The following is a 21,692-nucleotide window of genomic DNA, read 5'->3' as shown; positions in this document are numbered from 1 at the left end:
TCACCTGAACTGGAGAAAATAAAATAAATAGCTAAGGGCTCCTGTTCTTTCTAGGAAGAAGAGAGTATGGTTTTCAAAACGTCACATTGTCATACATCCATGTTTTAATTATTAATATTAACATGATGAAGCATCTCTGTACAAGGACTATATAAAGGGAAAACGTGCTAAAGACAGATGCTTGAATAGGGGGGTACACTGCACAGATCTGGGGACAGAGGTAGAGGATGCTGGCTACCAAGGAACTGTTACAGTAGGTACTAGAGACGGACACAACCAACAGGACAGATACCGACAAAGAAGCTCACAGAAATCAAGTTTAAAGCAAAGGAAAGAGAATATTGCATAACTTTGCCCCCTTCCTTTTGGAGTCTTCTAGTCCCCTTCCTATCAGGCTTTAGGAATCAAATCAGAGTTATGGAGCTTGAATCCAACACTCTAGAGCCCACCAGTCACTGGAAGAGCTGCACAAGGGGATACAGATGGGGGGCAGGGAGAACAGTACTTCATTCCCACGGCCAGCCCACAGAGATTGTGTGGACAGCTGGAGTGAGATGTTTTCTGGGAACTTGTACATAGATGAACATGTGTAGTGGATGGCAAGATGTGTCAGGTGCCCAATGGAGGATCAAGGCATATGATTGTATCTCCTTTCTATTGAGCCAAATGGAGACTAACAAGCTGCCTGCTTGCAAGCGCAGAAGGGAGAAGGTTTGGACCCAATGGTTTGTTGGGCTCATCTGTGTGTATATACATATACACATTTGCTTGTGTCTCTGAACAACCCTGTAAACAAACTTGAAGCCATGTGCTACCGGGGGAGCCCACTATTCTGTGGCTTGTCCTTGGAGAGTGGGAAGACACCTCAGTGGGCAGTCTCACACTGCCCAAGCTGTCTGCACTTAGCTCTGTCAATCTCTTGCTTCTCAGCCCTGTGTTTCCACTGGAGTGAGACAGCAGATGGGAAGCTGGTGGACTCGAGAAGAGTAAAAACAGGGTGCAGGAGGCTGGTGGGTTATCTGTACTGTTCTTTCCAGAGCCAGCTAGCCTCGGAACCTTGGGTCTGGGGCTGGAAGCTGAAAGGATCTATGCATAAAAAGCCTTCCTTTTTGGCCTTCAACTGGACCTAGAGTTGCGCCCCTCCTTCTTCAGCTCTGGCCCCTGTACTCTGTGGCTAGCTGGGCAGGAGGCGGAGGCAGCGGATCCCGAGACAAAGGGCGATGTTGGGGGGCGGGTAGGGGATAGAGAGAAAGGAGTTGGGTGGGGAATTGCAGCTCCCCTCCTTCATTGTCACCAGCCTGGGAATCGGGTTGAGCTGGGCCTCTGCTGCCCGTAGCCCCTTTAAGGGCAGATTCTCCTCCCGCCTCGTAAATTACGCCGGTCCAGCCTCCGGCCGGCCGTGACCGTGAACGCCAGCGGGAAGAGAGAATCAGCGGGCCGCTGCTGTAGTTGCCGGAAACACTCCCTGCCAATCAATGCCGCTCTCCGCAGTCCCTTCCACTACCTCTTTGGGCTTCCTGGAGGGCCAGGTGGGGTCTTTGGGGGTGGCTACAGAACCCCCCTCTGTGTGAGTTTGGTTCTCGGTTCCCGCTTTGCTGCTTCCAATCTGCAGCCGCATAAGTGAAGAAAAGAGTGGCTAGCACACCTGTGAGCTGTGTTTGCCTGGGACAAGCTGCGAGAATTTATAAGCGGGGCTGAGGTCCTTGAGATTTTTCTAGATCCGTCCGGGAGAGGATCTAAAGCTGATTAATTTACTTCCTTCTGGGTAGTCTGCCAAATGCAGACACTTCAGCCAACCCAGTGCTCAGGCCTTGAGGACTCAGATGTGCAGACCCCGACCATTCTCTCATACCACATTTCCTCCTTGGTGGGTCCCCAGCTTCCTCCAACTCTGCCACAGCTCTCTGCCCCGCCCCCAACTCTGTCCACTGATCCTCCCTGTTCTATCCCCCACCTCTCAACCCAAAACTCCATCAATTATGAGTTTGGGCACCTTGATTCCACTACTACCAACCTTGTCTGGTCCTCCAAGTATAGAGACTTAAGACCACAAAGGGAAGTGGAGGAAGGTTGTGTGTGTGTGTGTGTGTGTGTGTGTGTGTGTCTGTGTGTGTACGTCTGAGATGCTACTTTCCCACTACCTCAGCGGGAGGCCCAGCACTCCAGTCCGGCCTCAAATAAACCACCCCTCCACAGTGTCCCAGCTTGCCCTTGCCCCTCTGGGCTTCTGTCTTCTCTGGCTAGGTTTACTCCCTTCTCTCGGGACGGCAGGGCCTGCTGGGGGTGGGGGTGTGTGGGAGGGAACCACGAACAAAACAGACAAGAGACGTCCAGGGAGAGCCTGCCAGAGGCCTGGCGTGGTAAGCGGGACTGTGTCCCAGGCTGCGCCCCGTCTTGCTCCACCGAGGCAGGCTCAGTCTGGGGCTAGCGCGCGCGTCCTGTCTCCTAGAAGAAGGAGAGAGCTTGCTCCCTCAGCAGAAGTCTTTTCTTTTTCATTCTCCGATTCTGGAACCAAATCTTGACCTGCTGGTCACTAAGATTCAAGCGGTCCGAGAGTTCCCTCCGACGCTGGCGTGTGATGAACTCGTTGACCAGAAACTCGCCCTCCAGCTCCGCCAGCTGCAACTTGGAATACGGCTTACGCTTCTTTCGCGAGCGGCTGTGGATCGGGTACCAGGGCGCGCCTGGGTGGAGATGAACCGCAGGGTTGGCCAGAGGATCAGGGGGTGACCAGCGCAGTGCCCTGGGCGCTTTCCCAGACCCTTTCATCCTGTCCCCACACCCGGACCAGATCATTCCTTTCCCTTCTCATCTCTAGGCGTGCTGAGCCGTTACCCAGACCATCTCCAGCGATCAGTCCCTCCCCCGCTTTCACTCTGGGCCTCAACTCTACCTCCCACAGTAGTACCCACAGCCCTTCTATCTCCTCACTTCTTCCAAAATCTCTTGTCCATTTTCTTCTTCCATTATTATTGTTATTATTACTATTTAAATTTCCTGGCCTGGTCTCCTTACATCATCAGGGACTACCAGATCCCCATCAGTTAGAAAAGACATGGGCGAGCGGTAAAGAATGAATTGTGTTGCTTGTGTTTCTTAAAATAAGAAATATGAGTAGTGGAGGCCTATGGGAAAGCAGGAGGAAAGGCGCCCCGGAAAAATAGGAATGGACTCTCCTCCACCTCCTTACCCCCAGGCTTGGGGAAGTCCCAGTCAGGAACCCAGTTCTCTGGAGCTCCCTGCCCCTACAGCCACTGGGAGCGAAAAAGGAAATCTCTCCAGTTCTTTTATGGGGGACATTTACATGTTTATAGGGTTCCCCCCTCCCGACTTCTTTTTAAAAGAAGCGCCAGCTCACCACGCATTCTGTCACCCCAGGCAGCCCCAGCTCAGGTCTCCCCAGCCAACACTGGCCGTAAGTCCTGTCAGAGTAAGCCACACAAGTGGGCTGGGGTCCTTACCGCTGGCTGGGAGCCCGCCACCTGGGTTCAACGGCGATACCAGAGGGCCAGGGTCGCCCGCGCTGGCGCCCTTGTTGCCCTCGTTGAGTAGGGACGAACTGGAGTCGGATTCCAGTGACTGGCACGAGGGTGGGTCGTGAGGGGGTCCCGTGCCGCCGTCACCACCACCGCCGCCCGCCGTGTAGTCGTACTTGAAGCCGAGGGCAGGCGGCCCCGACGGCTCCAGCTGCAGCAGCGCTGCTCCGGGCCCCGCTCCGGGTTCGCGCCCGCGCTCCTCCCGCTTTAGGCCCCCGCCGCCGCTCTCAGCGCACGGCTCGCGGTAGTACCCCTTGCTATCCTCCACGCGAGCCAGCTCGCACGTGCGGCCGAAAGGCGGGTTGAGTGACACCGGGCTGCCGAGATAGGGCTGCGGGTAGCCATTGCACGGCTCGGCGGACGGCCAGGGCAGCGAACACACGTTGTCGCGACGTGGGTAGGACAGCGAAGGCAGCCCGGGGAGTTGCGCCCCTGACGCGCGGAAGTTGGGGAAGTAAAAGGTGTCTCCTGTGTGGATGTTCACCAGCGGTCCCACAAACCCAGGATTCAGGAGATTATGCTCGCCCATTTCCGCGGGGCCCGACCGGCAGCTTCTACTTTATTGCTATCTGACATTAAACATAGTTAAACCTGCACAAGCCACCCATTGGCCGCCTTACTCACGTGGGCGCTACCGCCAGGGGGAGGGGTGGGGACAACTGAACCCCCCACCCACATTCCCCGTACTAACTCCAACTTCCCCCTTCCCCAATCCTAGGGGTGGGGTGGGGGGGAAGAGGAGAGACAGGCAGGAGCAGATTTATTCGTTGGATTCTGGTTTTTTAAAAATCATATAAAACCTTAACGCAGACTAGGAAGCGATCGCCCGACGCGGGGCGAAACCAAAAAAAAGCAACACCAAAAATATCCGCACATACACACCTCTCCACCCTGCAACCCCCCCCCCAGATGTATTATCTTATCATCAACAGCTGGCCGAGTACAGCCCGTCCCTCTTTAATTAGCTCCTTTATTAACTAAAACCGTTGGAATTTACAATATCTCCCCCAATAAATTACTGTTAGATATTGTGTCATATAAAGTTTACTGGCTGTTTAAGGAGACGGATGAGCCCTTTGGCTCGGGGTTTATTTACAGTAGAGGCGAAGTGGGGTGAGAACAGGTTTCCCTGCAGCTATCTCTCAGCCCTGCCACGCTGCTGCGTTCTCTCCATCGCCTTTTTCTTCTGAGGGTATGAAGAGCTGTTTGGGTTTTTTTTCACACAAGGAAGGTTTAGGGGAATTGATAATGTGTAACCCCAACCCCAGCCTGCAGCCACCTTAGCCTCCCCTCACCGGAAGAGGAAGAAAGCGAAGGCAGAGAGAAGAACAAACGAAGGTGCTGAGCTCTGTATGGACCCGTTTGCCTGCTCTTGAAAATCTGGGGGGTGGTGGTGGCTTGAACTACTTTTCCGGTGTGACTTCTAGGGACTGAGGAACTTCTAGGAGTCTCCTGGTCTTTGTGACAGAGGCTGTCAGCGCTCAGCAGAAACCCGCTGGTCTGAAAGATTGCATGTTCCTACAGCCAAGGAGATCACCCCACAACCTGCAGGCTGGCTGCGGGGCGGGGGGCATTATGGAGCAGCACAGAGGCCAGGGGTGGCTTGAGGTGGGACAAGAGTGAGGGAAAATCTTGGAGAAGTGTCCTGTTGGGGGCTTAGGATTCCATTTATGGTGCAAAGAAGGTCCAGAGAAGGCTGGGAAGCTAGCGCTGGCTGTTGAGATAATGAACATCTGCAAATTCACACTGAGATTTCAGCTGGGGCACCGAGCAGCTCAGCAAGAGAAAAAACAGTTCAAATCAGATGCATTTTATTAGTGTCATGGCAGAGAAATGTCCATTTCTGATTATTTTGAGCTTCAGTTGTTCAAGGTTGAATAAATAGTTTGATAACATGTTAAAAAGATCATGACAATTTTTTTCAGAGAATTGGAGACAGAGAGAGAGAGAGAGAGAGAGAGAGAGAGAGAGAGAGAGAGAGAGAGAGAAGGAATGTAGGTAAAAGTGAAATCGCTGGGAATTAGCCAAAGCTACAAAACGCAGACCGAATCGCAGAAGATTCTCCACGCCCTTTTCTCTCTCCCGCCCCTCTCTCCTGTGCAGGACGCGGCAGAAAGAAACGCAGATTCTTTGAATTCCACTGTTCCCCGAGCGATTTCATATCCCAAACCATAGCTGCTCACTCCGACAGAAATGTGTCCCCGCGGGCGCCGCCCTGCCCCGCGCAGCTAGCAGCCCGCAGCTTGCTGCCCGCCCCTCGCCCCGCTTGGCCGGTTTTCCTTCCCCCGCCTGAGCCTTCCTGGCAGCCTGCTTGGCCCCACCCGTCCCCAGGAGCCCGCCCAGCGCCTGTCCCACAGGCTGGAAGCGCTGAGGTCCAGCCGGTGGGATGCCAGCCTCTGCAGTCAACCATCACTCAGAATCAGAAGGAGATCCGCCTGCAGTGGTCTTTTTGTGCGTAATTGATTAAGGGGCTGTAAGGCTGCATAGAGGAGTATCTATACCTCAGCCACAGATCTCACGTCACGGCATCCCCAAATTTCATTTATTTCTCCGTTTTCAAGATTCGTTGTGTGCACATGAACATCTAGTTTAATAAAATTATCTAAAGGTCATTTTGATCACAAAGATAAAGGGGATGTGATCTCAATATTACAGATTTCAATCAGAACACTACGCTTGGCAGCCAGGTCTCCGCCCAGGCTCTCCAGGCCTCGGCGCTCTGCCGCTATTGTTGGTGTGAGGGATGCGGAGCTGGCTTTGCCGTTAGCCACTAGCTTTTGTTGGGTGGAGTCTTCTCCCCATTCTGGTTTCCCTTCGGACAGTGCTAATCGCCTAATCTCCGTGAAAAGGGACCTCAAGAAGAAGGTCTTAGCTTGTGCACGTCTTTCTACAGCTCAAAAATCTCAGGCCGGGAGCTTTTCTCGCTGCTCTCCTGGGTCACCACTGCTGAGCACTCGAGCGGCGGCCACAGGGCGGCAGAGGCAACGCCAGGGGAAATGAGAACGGGAGCACAGGGGTTCCTTCTTCAGAGACGCATTTCTCCCAGCATGATTTGACCCTGACAAAACCATTTTCTCCGGGTTTCAGACGTGGCACAGGCTTCCTTCCGAGGAACACACGTTAATTTCTGTCAAGGAAGGCTGACTACCGTCCTCAGCAATTCCCTGTTACCAGAGTCCTGCTCTCCAAGACTTTGTAAATTTAGGGGTTTTCAGGCGACCCTGAGGACCCTGGCGACCTAAGAGTCCAGTTTCCCTGGGCATCACGATAGCTCTGCATGCCTCTAGGTAACCTGGCAGCACGCGCAGCGACTCCACTCCCAATCTGGATCCCCAGGCCCGGCGGGAGGCTAGGGTGCGCTTCAGCTCTAAATCCAGCTCATCAAAAGCTGTTCCCCAAGAGCCAGCTGAGGCTAAGTGAGGAACCAGGAAGGTTATGGCAGTCCAAGGCTTTCGGTGGCTGTGTTTAGTCTGGTTTAATCCGCTGTCACTCCGCTGCCCACACGCAAAATCATCACCATCGGTCAACAGAGGAACAATTGATGCTTCGGAACTCTCCCTTACATTCATCAAACCTCGGGGCTCCTAGGGCTCGAAGGGGTGGCATGTCTGCTAGGCCACTGGCTTCCGTCACAGCTGACCAGATTCAGACATGCCCTGTTCATTAACTCAGGGGTTAATTAAAGCTGAAGGCAAGGATATAGTCCAAGGCTTCCCCCGAAGACCCAAGAAAGGCAGCTAGCCTCCTTCAGGTTCATTTACCAACAGGATGTCCCTCTACCTCTGATGCCTCCTAGCTCCCGCATCTTCTGCCTCTCTACAGCTCTGGGGCAGACAGAAGTTAATTATAAAATCTCCACAGGCTCTAGTGATGAGGCTCTTCTGCTAATCCTAAACTGAGAATTTGGTTCGCTTTTGTGTTCTCTTTGGTGAGCTGAGGCCATGAGGACCCGGTTCAAGGTCACTGCCTAGTTTGCAGAAAGGGGCTCACTGCATATGCAAATGAGGCAGGGCCCGGCTCCTGTAGGGACATAAGCAGGAGCTCTAGGAAAGAAAAGAAAAATGATGGGGGCACCTCACTTCACTTGCTGCCCCCTATCTGATCCCTTTGGGACTATTCAGGCTTGGGATGGACCTTTTTCACATTCAGATAAGGCTACGGGAGAGGGAAGAGGGAGGGCTCTCCCTCTCTCCTAATTGGACTCTGCACTGGTTCCTCTAGGGGATGGAGTCCATCTGGCCTCCACCATTCCTGCAAATGCCCTAAACCAAACCATCAAATTGGGAGATCGCCTGCTCCCGTGGCTGCTTTCTAGGGATCTACAGCCTGGAAGTGGAGGCTTGGACTAACCCTGGAAGTGGAGCAGGCTTTCAGGCTCAGGCTCCTCTAGGTCCCCTTCCATCAAAATATCCCAGCTCAGTTTTCACTTTCCACTCAGAAAACTGGGAGGTGGCGAGACCCCTAGGAATGAACATTTGGAAGATTCCCCATCATGTGCACCTCTATGAGAGACATCTCCTCTTATATTCTCCGAGGCTTTCCTGCAGTGCTAAGAGTTAAATCGACTGTCAGCTCGGACATTTTCTCCCTCCGCCAGCAGAGGATCTCCTCGCCTAGTGAATTACTGAGTGTCAGGAAAGGTGTGGGGACCAAGTTAAAAAAAAACCAAAACCAAAAACACGCCCATAAATGCCACACCCATTGCTACTGTACCCAGGGGAGAGCCCCAGGCCTGGTTTCATGCACCTCGAAGCTGGGCTGGGGAAGGGGCAGAACTACTCCCAGAACCCTCATTCCTCAGCCTGGCCCTTTGTCCGTGATAGTGCCCACTGGCTAGGCCCAGGTCTGGAGAGGACAGAGATATGCTTAGGTTCTGCCAAACACAGCTACTCAGCTGTTTCCAAACACCCAGCGTCCCAGTGCAGAGAGAGGGGTATATTTCAGGTTGGAGTAGCCCAGGAGGTTGTTGGGGGTGAAGGAATGTTCTGTTACCACCCCCACCCCCCACATTTACTGGTTGGGCTGGAAGCGGAGGGGTCTACTTACCTTTGGAGACTGAGGAGGCTCAGAAGGGCGAGAGGTAGGGGTTATCATCCTCTAGAAACCTTCTGAAACACCCCCCCCCAAACACACACTGCTGCCCACGGGCTCGGCCAAGGTATCTGAGAGGCGGGGTGCCAGAGGCGGAGGTAGCAGTCAGCGGCAGGCGATCAGGAGCTGAGTTACCAGAGCCTCTCTGGAGAGGCCGCCTTTTATGGGCGTTATTAGCGCCCCTGTCTAGACTGGAGACGACACCTCCTCGTGTGTAAACAGAGGCGGAGGGCTCCGGCGGGAAGAGGGATGGCGCGTCTAGGGGACAAGCGGCCCTCCCTTTTTCTGGCCACCGGAAGATCAAGGCCTTTTCCACCCTCCCCCCCATCCCGGTGATTTGGTGATGTCAAGGTCAGAAAGACCTAGTCACGGTCAAGGCTAAAAGAGGAAGAGTCTGGTTGGTTGTGAAAAAGCTCTGCCCCCCTCCTCCTCCCAGAAGCCCCTCGTTCCCCAGGGCCCCTCAACTCCCCACCACCGTACATCTGATAGTTACACATCTGCTCTTGGAGTTCTCTTGAAGGTGAGCTCTGACACCATGCTAGGACTCAGGAGGATTCTGGGTGGGAAAGTTTTCATTTGAAAATGATGGATGCTCAGAGGGGCTGCTGCAGGGACCCCAGCTCCAATAAGAGGATCTCTTACAGAGATGAAAGTGATGTGCACATGGATCCCGATTGCTGACTTAGACGCCCTGGATCAAACTGAGGAGAAGATGGTCTTCGGAGGGATCTGCTCAGAGAGTTGCTGGCCTTGTTTTCTAAGGTGGGTTCCTGACTCTGAGACTTTTGCTGGAAGGCCCATCTTCTAGCACTAGATGGGACTACTGTGGGCAGAGAAGAGCTTTCTCCCCTAACTCATCCCAAGTTCAGCCTGGCATCATAGCAAAGTGACCCTCAAAGGAGAGTACTATGAAACCCAAGGTCCTATGAACTTCAGCCTTTGGCCTTGGGACTTGGAGAAGCTGGGGTACCCTGGAATTATGAGAACTGGAGCCTCTTTTGCCAAGGAGAAAACTTCTGTGTTCATAATAGCCCTTTGCTACCTCGCCGAGGTGCCCTTACATTCGCTTACAAAAACCTTACTCCAACCAAATCTTAGGAGACTGTTCTTGAAGAGAAAGATTTTCTTTGATGGGTGTAAATAAAGACAAAATTACTCTACAGCTTGAGATGAGTGTGCTAACAACACTCACATACACATGCAAGCAGGAGGACCATCTCCACTGCTCTAAGGCACTGGTGTACACATGGTTCTCCAATGATGGTATTATCTACTGAAAGAAGGAAAGAGCCAGTTCAGTCAGGGAAAGAATACATTTCCCATCTTCACCTCCCTAGAACACAAGATCGCACAGCTTTATACATTTTTCTTTTACTCTGATTAGAGGTACATCTCCAGAATTAATCCAGGTATGATAATCTTCAAAAACCAAGCTGATATATTTGGTTGAGTGTTTGAAAATTCAAAGAACCCTGGACACACAAGGGCACACTGGGCACAGAGAATGCCTGCAAACTTTGCTTGCTTTCCCACTGTCCAGTGTGTCCTCAGAACCCATACAAGGCTTCTTCTCTTTTCAACTGCTTCTGGAACCTTAGAGTGGTTTCTTCGTCATAGGAAGATTATATCTTCCTGTGTGAAAAGGTCATCTGGTTATGTTGCCTAGGTGGACCCTGAACTCCTAGGCTCAATCAACCCTCCTACCTCAACTCCAATGTAGAGTTAGACTTCAGGTGTGCTACCTTACCTAAGACTTGACCCTTTGATTAAGTGTAGGTTTTGTGCAGAAGTGGAGGGCTATCTTGGAGAACTCTAAACTTATCTTTACCCACAAGGTCCTCAGCTTTCATTATGTCTACAAAGTGTTATAGGAATATCAGGATAACCAAGAGATCTGAGGACTCATACCAGAAGAGTCCCAGGTTTCTTCTCCTTTGCTTCCTTTCTCTATCTGAACAACTCTTTTTGTCTTAGGAGAGGTCTAGGGGCTTTTGAAGAGAGAGTCAGGTTGTTGGTGGGGAGAGAAAGGGAAACAAAATTAACAATGACTCTTGTTCCCGGAAGATTCACCTATTCCCATTCAAATCTCCACTGCCAAGTGTGTGGTTCTCTATGGTCAGCCCAGAGTTGAGTATAGAATAGGACTAGCAATCACTTCAGTAGCATAGACTCCATGAGGGTGAATTCTTCAGGTCCTTTATCTCTCAGACTCTGTGTGTGTGTGTGTGTGTGTGTGTGTGTGTGTGTGTGTGTGTGTGTGTGTGTGTGTTTGTGCAGTTACCTTCCAAAAACATTTATTTATATTGAGATTTAAAAGCTTCAGCTCCATCAGGCAAAGGGAGCCGGGAGAACTCTGATTTCCAACCTGATGCCTCCAGTCTTTCTGTGTCTCAGGAGGGGAAAAAATATTATATATAAATAAAAATTGCTGCAGTAAAGATTTAATCTGAGATAACATTGTTTTAGGCTATATTGCTTTTTAAAAGTCTCTTAACCTGACAACTTAACGATCTCATTAACTCCACCAGATAGGGAGAGAGGCACAGACGCGGCAAGGCAAACAAATTAGTGGCAGCATCCACACAAGCCCCAGATCTCCTGGAAGACAGGGGCTCTTAGGATTTCTAGAGAATAAAAATGGAGCTGGCCTGACAAACTGGAGGCTCAAGGGTCCTGGGCATTCAGCCTTCTCAGTTGAGGTCGATGGGACAGAGAAAAGAGCATGTCCTGGGAAAGCTGAGCTCCAAGCTGCCTCTGTTAAACTGTGCAAAGATCACCCCAACCCCAACCCCAGGCCTGAGCTGGCTGTGAACCCCTGGGTTAGCAGGAGCCTAAGATGAGCTCCCTACTTCCTCTACTCTTGCTATCATTGATCCTGGTCATTTCTCTACCTTCCTAACACTCTAGAAACAACACCCCCATCAGTAGAGAGCAAATGCAGGGCCTTGAACATGCTAGATAAGAGCTCCACCACCAAGCTAGCTACAAATTACTCACCAGCGAACTTTTCTCACTTACTTAACTGCTTTCAGACTTTTTCATTGGCAGACCCCATCTTTCCCTCTCCCAATACAAATTCATCTAAGTTGGGTATTAAGATGTGAACTTCTCTTATCTAAATAGAATATAAAATCCAAATGGCTTCAAAATTTTCCTGGAGAGAAATATAAGTTGGGGATCTACTGTTGCAGGTGATGTCTATATTCTTCCCCAGCCCTGTCTGACTGGGTCAGGCCATTATAGTCTGCCCTGAAGAGCCAGGAGAGAAAGACTTCAGAAGGAACCCAAGCAATAAAATCAAGGCCAAAAACAAAAGGATATTTTATTTTAAAAACAAGTTTGTGGGTTTTTTCTTCTTTGCATTCAATACATTGTCATTCAGACATCACAATACTATATACAGATACACAACATTTAAAAAAAAAAGCCTATTTCGAATGGGCATTTCAAAAGAACACTGTTTTGTAATGAGCCAGTGGGAAGGGAGGAGGTGAAGGGGCCCCCACAGCACCAAGTTGGCTTTTAAAGAGGGAGAAATTAGGCAGCATCTACATATAGCTGGTTTTATCCAGAGCCAGTGATTTCAGCCTCCTTGATCAGCTCCTCAAGCTACTCTTAGGAAATCAGTAAAAATGAAAGTGTGTGGTCTCTCCGATATCTGCTATTGCTTATGTGGAGACAAGACTGAAGGTCTTCTGAGGGACCCACCATCCATCTCCTTTAAAGTTTATAAAAGTTCTGATTCTAAGACTGGCCTAATTCCCAACCTTACCATGAGAGAGAAAGAGAGACAGCAGCCGCATTTAGTCCTGTGGCTGGAAGTTTTTGTCCTCCTTGGATAGCCACAGGACTGAGAGGTAAAAGCAGAGGAGGCCGTGGGGTCAAAGGCACCTCCTGGGAAACCATTTCTGGGCCAGGATGTGGCTAGGGGCTGCACCAAGTCCACCTTTTGTTGAGACCGACAGAAACAAAAAAGAAAATCTACAAGCTTCAAGGACTGTCTCAATTCCAATCACACTGCCAGACCCTAAGGATTAATATTAACACGATTTTTAGAAGATGCACAGAAACATCGTAACTGGGAAACCTTGCCTATAGAGTGCGGGGGCGATAATAAAATGGAGGAAGAGGAAAGAATGCAAGAGATCCCCAGCTCCGGTGCCCATGCGCCACGGAAAGAGGGTCTTCCACAAGCCAGGGCCCAGGAAGAGGCAAGAACTGAGTCTTTGGGAATCCCGCAGCCCTGCTTTGGTAGGAATGACTGGGCTTTCCTAGCCACTCAGCTTTCTAGTGGGACAAACCATGAAGACCAGGGGTGTAGAGGCAGACAGTCTTCCTTCCGCTCATCCGAACCCACCTCCACAGTTGTGGATGCTGAGGAGGTGCTGCCTGGAGGGGGTTGAAAGTAGGGGTGGGATGGGGAGTAGGGTAAGGCAGAGCGCTGCGCGCTGTTCCTCTTTCTCGGTAAGGTAAGATTAAATAGTGGTCTGCACGGGTGCAGCGTCCTTCGGGTGGATTCCGTATAAAGCGGCGACATAAAACATAAATAGACGGGGCGGGCGGGTGGACGGTCAGGTGGAGTGGAGATGAGGCGCTTTCGATTTGCTGACCACCTTCTTCTCTTTCACCCGCCGGTTCTGGAACCAGATGGTGACCTGGCGCTCCGAGAGGTTCGTGGTGGCTGAGATGCGCCGGCGCTTCTCTTTGGTGATGAACTTGCTGGCTGCATACTCCTTTTCTAACTCCTTCAGCTGCACCTTGGTGTAGGGCACGCGTTTCTTGCGCCCGCGCCGGTAGCTGCTCACTTCTGGCTGTAGGGGAACCACGTCTAGGGGAGGGAGAGAGAGAAGATGGGCAGGAACAAGTGAGGTGGGCGGCCAGGAGCTACCCGGCTATGAGGCGGCCTGCAGGCTCAGTTCCCACAGGCTCTCAACCGGGCCGCCAGATTGTACTGCTGGGAGAGGCGCCCTAATCCTAAGTACCTCCGTTGTTAGTAAAGGGCACGAAGAAGGTGAAGTCACTGGGTACCAGCCTCCTTTTTTGTACAAACTTTAAGGGAAGGGGCTCAAAAAACCCTCAATAATCAAGATCATATTTTAAGGCACTTTAAAAAAGAAAAGAAAATAAAAATAAATGTAAAAAAAGCCATGATAAAATGTCATTAAAAATAAACAGAGGCTCTGTCTTACTGATTTTTCCTGTTGCCTCAGACTCCACTAGTGCTCTGCCTAACACCCTTTGTTGGAAACCCTGGACCCTTAGATCGGTAGCTCCAAGTTCTACTCATGGTCATGCTTGCTGGAGTGCTGTGTTCAGAAAATTCCTTCATCCAGCTAGCACAACAGGGTCCCTCCACCTATATTCTCCTCTTTGTCAGGGGGAAGGACTTAGCTTGTTGTATGTTTGAGGAGAGCATGCAGAAAGGGTGTCAGCTACAGGGACACAGACCATCAAGTGGGTCCTTGGGCCTGAGGGAGCTCAGGCCCATGAACTAGTCTAGCCTTGCATTATGGATCTAATTCACCAACATAGAGAAGAAACTATCAGATGAAGCCAGACTGCTTAGGGATCAGTCACTTAGAAACAGGAGCCCAGTGTTGTGAACCATCTGCCACCACCTAGGGAGGGAGGTCCTGCCTCAATGTAGGGAATCAGATTTCCCATAAGAGGAGGTCAATACCCAGGTTTCACCAAAAAGAACAAATTCTGTTTCAACCTTCCTCTTTCTGTTCTTCCAAGGCTGAAAGAAACCTTCTACATCCCTGGTACCCTAGGCTCTACCCTTGCAGACTCAGCCACTATTTGTTTAGTATTTTCAGGAGTATTCCAAAGGAATTCAAAATAGCATGTCACTCTCCACCTGCACTCTTAGCAGTGAAAGGCCATAGTGGTAGGATGGAGGAGACCCTGTGAATAGCTCAGCCCCCTTTGTCTTTCTTGTCATTGTTGAACTTCAGGTGGACACTAATGTCTGAGTATCTGGGGTTTCCTCTTCATTCCTATGGCCCTTCGGAATTGTTAGACATGGCTCCAGCCTGAAGGCAGAGAGTGTCTGCTGAAGTTTTCCCTCCCTACAAGCATCTTCCCTACACTGCCTTTCCTAGTGAGTCTGGCTCTCTCTCAGAGATCCATGGCCCACTATACAGGGAGTGAGAGTGGAGGGTTACGATTGAATGCAGAGAGAAATAAAGAGCCCAGGAAGAAAATAGGAAAGGGTTTCCAGTTGGTCTGCTCAGGCTGTCTTCATGGTGACAATTTCTCACAAAAATTATCTATTCAACTTATCAAATGTTTCTCTGCCACTGTGTAAACCAAGATTTTTTTTTTTAATCTGAAAAAAAAGCAACTTCAGTTTAGCAGATATGATCTGTCAAGTTAAAAGGGATATATATGTGTGCATATATATGACAAAATTGTAAAGGACTCATCTTCAATCTGTTCTGCTCTAGATGGAAACATGGTTTGAGAAACTGATGATTCTGGGACAAGTATAAAAATGAAGAGGATGAGTAGTGATATGATGGGGGTTCCCCCCTCAGAACATTTCTTCAGTTGTATTTTATTAAACATTAAACGTGTTTTACAAGATCAGAAATAAGAGGCTCAGAGTAGGGAAAATGACTTCAATGACGAACTAGGGTCTAGTTCTTCTGACTCTCACATAAAGCCACAGTAAGAGTCAGAATAGAGATGAGGACCTGGTATATTTCCGCTGTTGAAGGGCAAAGTGAAATAAAGGTTCTTTCAGTTCTTGAAAGAACCAGTTAACTGTTCCTCATTTTTTAAACTTCGCTTTCTGTAGCTCTCTAAACATCAAGTCTAAATTTCTAATGAAGTTAAATTGACACAACCCTTAAAAATCTGATGAAAAGGTAGATAACAGCTCTAAATTTTATTATTATTACTATTATTATTATTAATCTCTATTGGATGTCAAGGATTGACTTCACCAACTTTTTCATGGGTCAAACAGCAGGTTGTTTTTGCTTCCTGGGGAAATAGCTCCTGCCTTTCCTTCTGGAAGGAGCACCTTCCATTGTCTGCTGTATTGGCTAGAAAGGAAGTGGGCTCTACAGATGTGAGAGCATCTGGTAGCTTAGACTCTGAGCTGTGTCTACATTGTGTAGAACAGGGACTTGGCTCTTAGTCCCCAATGTCTCCTGCCCTAGTATCCCTCCAGATCACCTGCACCAACTAGTTTGTACCTCAGAATCTAATCAGCATCTATGAAGAGCAAATAAGAATGAAAACAATATGCACCACTGCTTTGGTTTGGGCCTGAGAGGCCCCTGTGTAGGGGTCCTAAAGCTGCCCACCTCATTAGTAGTCTCTAGGATTTGAGGACTATCCTGTTCAGCTAGTGGTTCTTTTCAACCCAAATGCAAAGACTTTGTTGGTACAGTCTTTTAGTATGGGCTCCAAAAAAACCCAGTGTTTTCTTATTTTGTTTTCTTTTTGTTCTATATATCTATCATCTACTTCTTCCTTCCTTCCTTCCTTCCTTTCTCTCTCTCTCTCTCTCTCTCTCTCTCTCTCTCTCTATCTATCCATCTCAGAACTGTCTCCCCTTTTCCCCTCCTAATTCTCATCTGTGATTTCTGCCATTCTTGTGAAAAAAGAAAAGTGTATCCACTCACCACAGCACCACAGTGTGTGTGTGTGTGTGTGTGTGTGTGTGTGTGTGTGTGTGTGTGTGTGGCAGAACCCGTATAATTGGGAGAAAGAAACCCACAACTCCTCACAGCTCTAATTATCTAGATCTTTCTGAACAATTGCCTCCATCTCCCACACCAGCCCAGACTACCATAGGTGAGGTTTCTCAGAGCCAGAGGCAGTGAAGAGAGACAGTGGTGTTTATGGCTAGATGTTGCCGAATGAACCACAATTGCATAGACAGAGTTATCTGAAAATCTCACTACTTCTAAAAGACCTGTGTGGGTAGAAAGATGGAGGGTGTCTGAAGATAATGTCTTTTTCATCTGCCTCTCTCCTGGACCTCTCCAGGCACTGAGATACACCAGCCGGGATCTATTTCTACATGGAAGTATGAGCTCAGAGCAGCAGAGGCACATTGGGTTTTATATCCACTTCTCTGTTCTAATTTGCAAGTGTATTAAATCTCAATTGGGCTGTGTGTTTTTATTTCAAAGATATCTTCCTTTAGGAGGCTGTGATATAAAAGTGTTTATTTTTAGCAGAGCCTTTGTGTGTGTGTGTGTCTTTCTTGTTTCTGGGAATCTTTAAGATGTTTATTTGCTCAAAGATAATTCTGAGCTTCCCTCCAACACTTTACCAACCACACAACCCACATGCCTATACAGGGAAGCCTCAGCAGCTCCTTCTGTAACACCTCTTCATTGCGAAGATGTTACTTTTTGCTCTAGGCCTGGATTCTTAACTACAGTGAGCAGGGTGGGCAACAGCTTCTCAGCCCACCGGCCCTCTTGGCATTGCCCATCAATTCCACTACCACAAGGATTCCTACTGGACTCTCATCCTAGAAGTCTTCTGTTTCATGAGCTAGAGAAGTGAAGGGCAGCCTACCTTCTACAAATATATTATAGAATGTCTACATATGAACATCTTATCTTATATAAATGTTTCAGCTTGTGCTTCACATTAATTAATAAAATTGTATTGTATAAAAATTTTATAACTAATGCAGAGAAGTTAGTGTATGAGACCATTGTACCACAACCATGCCATCAATTCTGACAGTCAGAAATGGAATGCCTTGTGTTGTTGGTCTAGCTCTGGTATTGACTTGTGTTATATTAAGTGACCTCATACTGTGTATTAGAATGTTTTTTGCTACATTCTGTAACATCATTTAGTGATTCTTCTCTATCTACCTCTTCACCCAATCCTGGATGCAGAGGATTTCAGACCCACCCTTAAAAGGTCTTTGGGTTGATCCTTTCCAACGAAAAATCCCCAATCCTAACATTTGAGGCTAGAGGCTCTTTCTGGGTACAGTGGAGAGATATCTTTGGCTTCCCTGGACTCCCAAGGATCTCTGGAGCATCAGAAGAGAGGACTCTCTCCTGAGCTCTCTAGGGAGGGCAGATCCACACTCTGGCTTCTGTAGAACCCTCCTACCGCCCCTAACCCTTATTTCTCAGATCGGAGTGGAACCCAAAGCTCCCATTCCTGGGATGGTCTTTCTCCTTTGGGGAGTGAGGGGGAAATTGTGGAGTCCATTCCTTTTCAGAGACAGCCTCAGTCAGAGGAACAGTACATGAAAGATTTCTTCTTGCATACTCAGCCAGACAAGAGCCAGACGTTCCTAGCCAGCGGCCTGGACCCCAACAGACCACAGCACAGTTCTGCCTCTCCCACCTCTCATCTGAGATCCCTTTTCTCTGTCTGGAATGTCCGTAACTAACTCTCATTTGGAGGACTTGACAGTGGATTCACAGGTTTTAAGCCCTGTGTACCAGAGCAGCAAAGAAAATTTTGCTTCTCAGGAGAGGATGGAACTCTTACACTCCTTCTACAGCGATTTAGCTCTTCTGCTCCTAACGAACGTCCCTGGTCAAGTTTAAAAAGAATAAGAAAAACATTGTACGTTTCTATAGGCTCTGGGTAATTACATCCCTACTTTAACGCTATAGTATCTGGCGCCTGACAGATCCTGAAAACTCCTCAAGGTAAAGGTTCTTATCTTCCTCAAACCCCCAATAAGCCACTGGGTTGAGGGTTTTGTTTTAGGTTCCAAGGCAAGAGAGGCCCAACCCCAACCCATTCCTGGCCAGAAGCGGGTTTAAGGGCCAGGATCCCTGCGTGAAGCTGGAGCGGACAGAGGAGAGGAGGCGGCAAGCTCCCTACCGGAGCCCAGCCGGCGCTCGGGCGCCTCTGATTGCTTCACTCGCGACCCGGCAGCTCCGGGGAACGTGTCGGAGCAGATTTCTTCCCCAGCGCATTCCTCAGCAGAGCTCGCCCGGCCGGCTCCTTCGACAGCCCAGCCGAGCCGGCGCGCCGGGGCCAGACGGCGGGGGTGGCTGGGGCGCGGAGCCGCGGGGCAGGCAGGGCGGGGAGGGGTCCTTGGCGGCGGCGGCGCCGCTCATGGCCCTTCCTTACCTGGGAAGGGAGACTTCCAGAGGTGGGCGGATTGCGACTGCTCCTTGGAGCAGTACACCTGACTGTCCCAGCCATTGGAAAGAGCCCAGTGCTGGTAACCTTCGACAGGGATGAGCGCGTCGTGACGCGGCTCCGGGTGCCCGCTGATCCCGGGCACCACCGACACGTCCAGGTAGCCGGGCATTGCCTGGTAGGAGCTGGCAAAGCTGGGGTAGAAGGCGAACTCCTTGGCCCTGGAGGACAGGTCGTCACCAGGCAGGGCCCCCGACGGCTCCGGGTATTTGTCACCCGGGTGGTAGGCGCAAGGCTTCTGCTGCAGGTTCACGTTGTGCGACAGGCGGCAACCGTAGTAGCTGCCCCCGAATGGGTAACCATAACCCAGGGTGGCGCTGGACGATGTGGGGGGCGCCGGCGGTGGGGCGCATTGGCGCGCCGCCTCTGGGGCTGGGATGTCCGTGTAGACGGCGCCTTGAGGGGCGCCCAGAGGAGCCGGCGGGCGGCCCAACACGGGGTGAGGGAGCAGGTCGCGGCAGTGGCTGGCCGGACAGCTGCCGCCCAGCCCGTCCATGCTCGGGGCTTTGCCGGGGCTCGCTCCGCTGCAGCCGCCCCCCGCGCCGCCCGCGCCGCCGCCTCCCCCGCCGCCGCCGCCGCTGCCGCTCTCCGCCGCGCTGTCCTCATAGACGTACATAAGGCTCTCCGGCCAGCGCGGGTGCAGGAGCAGCGAAGTCGTCATGACATGATCTGCTCCAGCTTTTTAAAAACTCCACTTGCCAGAGGCAGCGAGCTAGGGAGACACCTCGCTCCCTTTTTCCCTCCCCCATGCCTCCTCCCTTCTTTCTCCTCCCCTCCCCTCCTCCTCCCTCACAGCATTCCCACTACGCATGCGGATACCCTTCATTAAGAAATCCGCCAGCTCCCGCCCTCCTCCCCTCAGCACGCCCCCTGGTTCCCACGTGACTGAAGCCGCAGCACGTGACCCTAGGCCTGGGTCTACTGGGGTTCCCTCCCCGGGAGGTGGGGCGGGGCGGAAAGAAATGAGGACTTCGTTGGTTGGCTCTCTGGAGAGGAAAAGGAGGAGAGAGTTGGGAGATTTAAAGGGACGGGGCAACTCCCCCTAAGCAAGCCTTGTTAGTGGAGGGTTGGGGGGGCAGAAAGGCTGAATTTGGCCGACGCAAAGGGACCAAGGGAGAAAAGGATGGATGGTTCCTGGGCTCCTCCCCCTAGGCTTAGGTTGTGTGCCTCAGAGACTGACTCGGGTTCTCAAGCCATGGCTTTGACTACCGAAGTCTCTAAATTGGAGCTTGGAGCTGAGAATGGGGGCAAATCTGGAGTAATCATCATCATCATCATCATCATCATCATCATCATCATCTAGAAAACAGTCAGGAAGGTTCCAGCTGTGTGCACTCCAGCTCGCGGTGGGCAAGAACCTCACCACACCATTCGGGCAGCTTTTGACGCTGACAGCAGAGTTTCAATCTCCGACCTTAGCTGCTTCCCCACCTCCCACCCCCGTTTGTCTGGGAAAAAAGGCTCTCCCTGGTATCAGACATGGTTGGGAGATGTGGTTTCCCCAAATGCAGACTTCATCCGGGAATCGGGGGTGAGGGGTGGGAAGTGAAGTGATGGAACACTGTCAGCGAGCAGCCGAGGAAGACTAAAGTGGGGGGCGTGGAGCGGGCAGTAGGACAGATTGCTATTTCATCACACAAAAGAAACACCGGAGTGAGAGTCCCCAATCCCTAAAGAAACAGTGGAGTCTAGCTGAGTAGTGGGAAAGCCCTGGATAATGCCAGGAGCAGAGTCTCTTTGGGTGAACAAAAGGAAACGTGGAAAGTGGGGAAGGACCTGCTGCCCTTTAGACCTCTGACAGGTGCGGCTCTTGGGCACCCCAAACACACAAGCACAAGGCCCCTCCACCCTCAGCGGCTGGCTAAGGACCAGGTAGAACTCAAGCCTTCTTCTCATCCCCACAAATTTCTTTCAGTATCGCTCGTTCAGTGCAGAGTTCTTAGATCTGAAACTGTCTTTTATTTCAGGAAGACATTATCACCCCGTTACTGATTTTTATACCAGTCTCCCCCCTTGTTTCCTACCCCCCACTGGTTAGGGCCTCAGTAGAGTCACCCTTTGCAGAGGGGAGTCTCCATGGAATTGCGCCGAGCTCCCTTTCACACATACCCCTCCCTGAGGGGAAGAGGTAATAAAGAGCGAGAAAAAAATAATAAAGGAGAGAGGGGCTGCTGCGTCTTCCCTCTTTCTTGCCTCTGCCACAAGTTTTAAATCCTGGGTGCTGGGGCACGCACGGGCTGCCAACAGAGAGCTCCTACGGAGGCCAACCCACTAGATCCCTCAATTGGAGGTAAATGTGGGGGTCTGCTCCAAGATCCCTGGAGGAAGAAGGAGGTCTCTCACGGTTGAGAGCTTTGGTGAGTCAGGGCAAGGAACGGAATTTTTATCAGTGTGATTTTCATCCAGAAGTGTCTCCTCAAAGAGTTTTGATAGCAGGCTGCATGCTGGGCTGGCAGCAAGAAGGAAAATACAAAAGAAAGAGGCCTGAAACCCAGGCAGGGCCAGCTTATCAGTGTTGAGGGAAATGAAGGTTCATCGATGAAAGCTGGGAGATTGGCTACCCTGCTGCTGGAGTCCAAGGTCAAGGTAAAAAACCACAACAAACAAGGCCTGGCCAAGTCTAGCCTGGGTCTGGTGAACTTGGCCCCTTACCTAAGGCTGGCTGAGAGGGTGGATGGCTAGGAGGGCTGTGGGTTGTTTTTGTTTTTGTTTTTTCTTTAGGCAGTAGGTAATAGAGGTTGTTCCTCTTCTGGTGAAGTGCTGCTCCCCCATTGAGAACTGGGGAAGTGGGCCAAGTTGTGGGGCCGGCTAGGAGAAACAAAGGGCCTGGAGAGCTCTTCTCATTCCTGGGGCTCTTTTCCTGGTGAGGCCTAATACCAGGCTGTGCAGATATCAGCCTTTGGGAGGAGAGGT

General features: G+C 50.7%; 2 protein-coding genes across 2 annotated transcripts; both read right to left on the bottom strand.

Moving 5' to 3' along the window:
• Positions 1-2,112: 2,112 nt before the first annotated feature.
• Positions 2,113-4,086, bottom strand: Hoxc12 (homeobox C12). The gene is made up of 2 exons (XM_036207659.1): positions 3,462-4,086; positions 2,113-2,684 (listed from the first exon to the last, which is right to left on the bottom strand). Exons 1-2 carry the CDS (start codon positions 4,063-4,065, stop codon positions 2,446-2,448), a joined length of 843 nt encoding a protein of 280 aa, XP_036063552.1. The 5' UTR covers positions 4,066-4,086; the 3' UTR covers positions 2,113-2,445.
• An 8,981-nt stretch (positions 4,087-13,067) lies between these two features.
• On the bottom strand, positions 13,068-19,516 carry Hoxc13 (homeobox C13). Its single transcript, XM_036207648.1, has 2 exons — positions 18,708-19,516; positions 13,068-13,455 (listed from the first exon to the last, which is right to left on the bottom strand). Exons 1-2 carry the CDS (start codon positions 19,438-19,440, stop codon positions 13,199-13,201), a joined length of 990 nt encoding a protein of 329 aa, XP_036063541.1. The 5' UTR covers positions 19,441-19,516; the 3' UTR covers positions 13,068-13,198.
• Between the last annotated feature and the right edge of the window lie 2,176 nt (positions 19,517-21,692).

This window comes from Onychomys torridus, chromosome 16, assembly GCF_903995425.1.
Source record: "Onychomys torridus chromosome 16, mOncTor1.1, whole genome shotgun sequence".
NCBI lineage: Eukaryota > Metazoa > Chordata > Mammalia > Rodentia > Cricetidae > Onychomys > Onychomys torridus.
The sequence above is the reverse complement of the archived record's forward strand: the minus strand, read 5'-3'. Positions and strand labels throughout refer to the sequence as shown.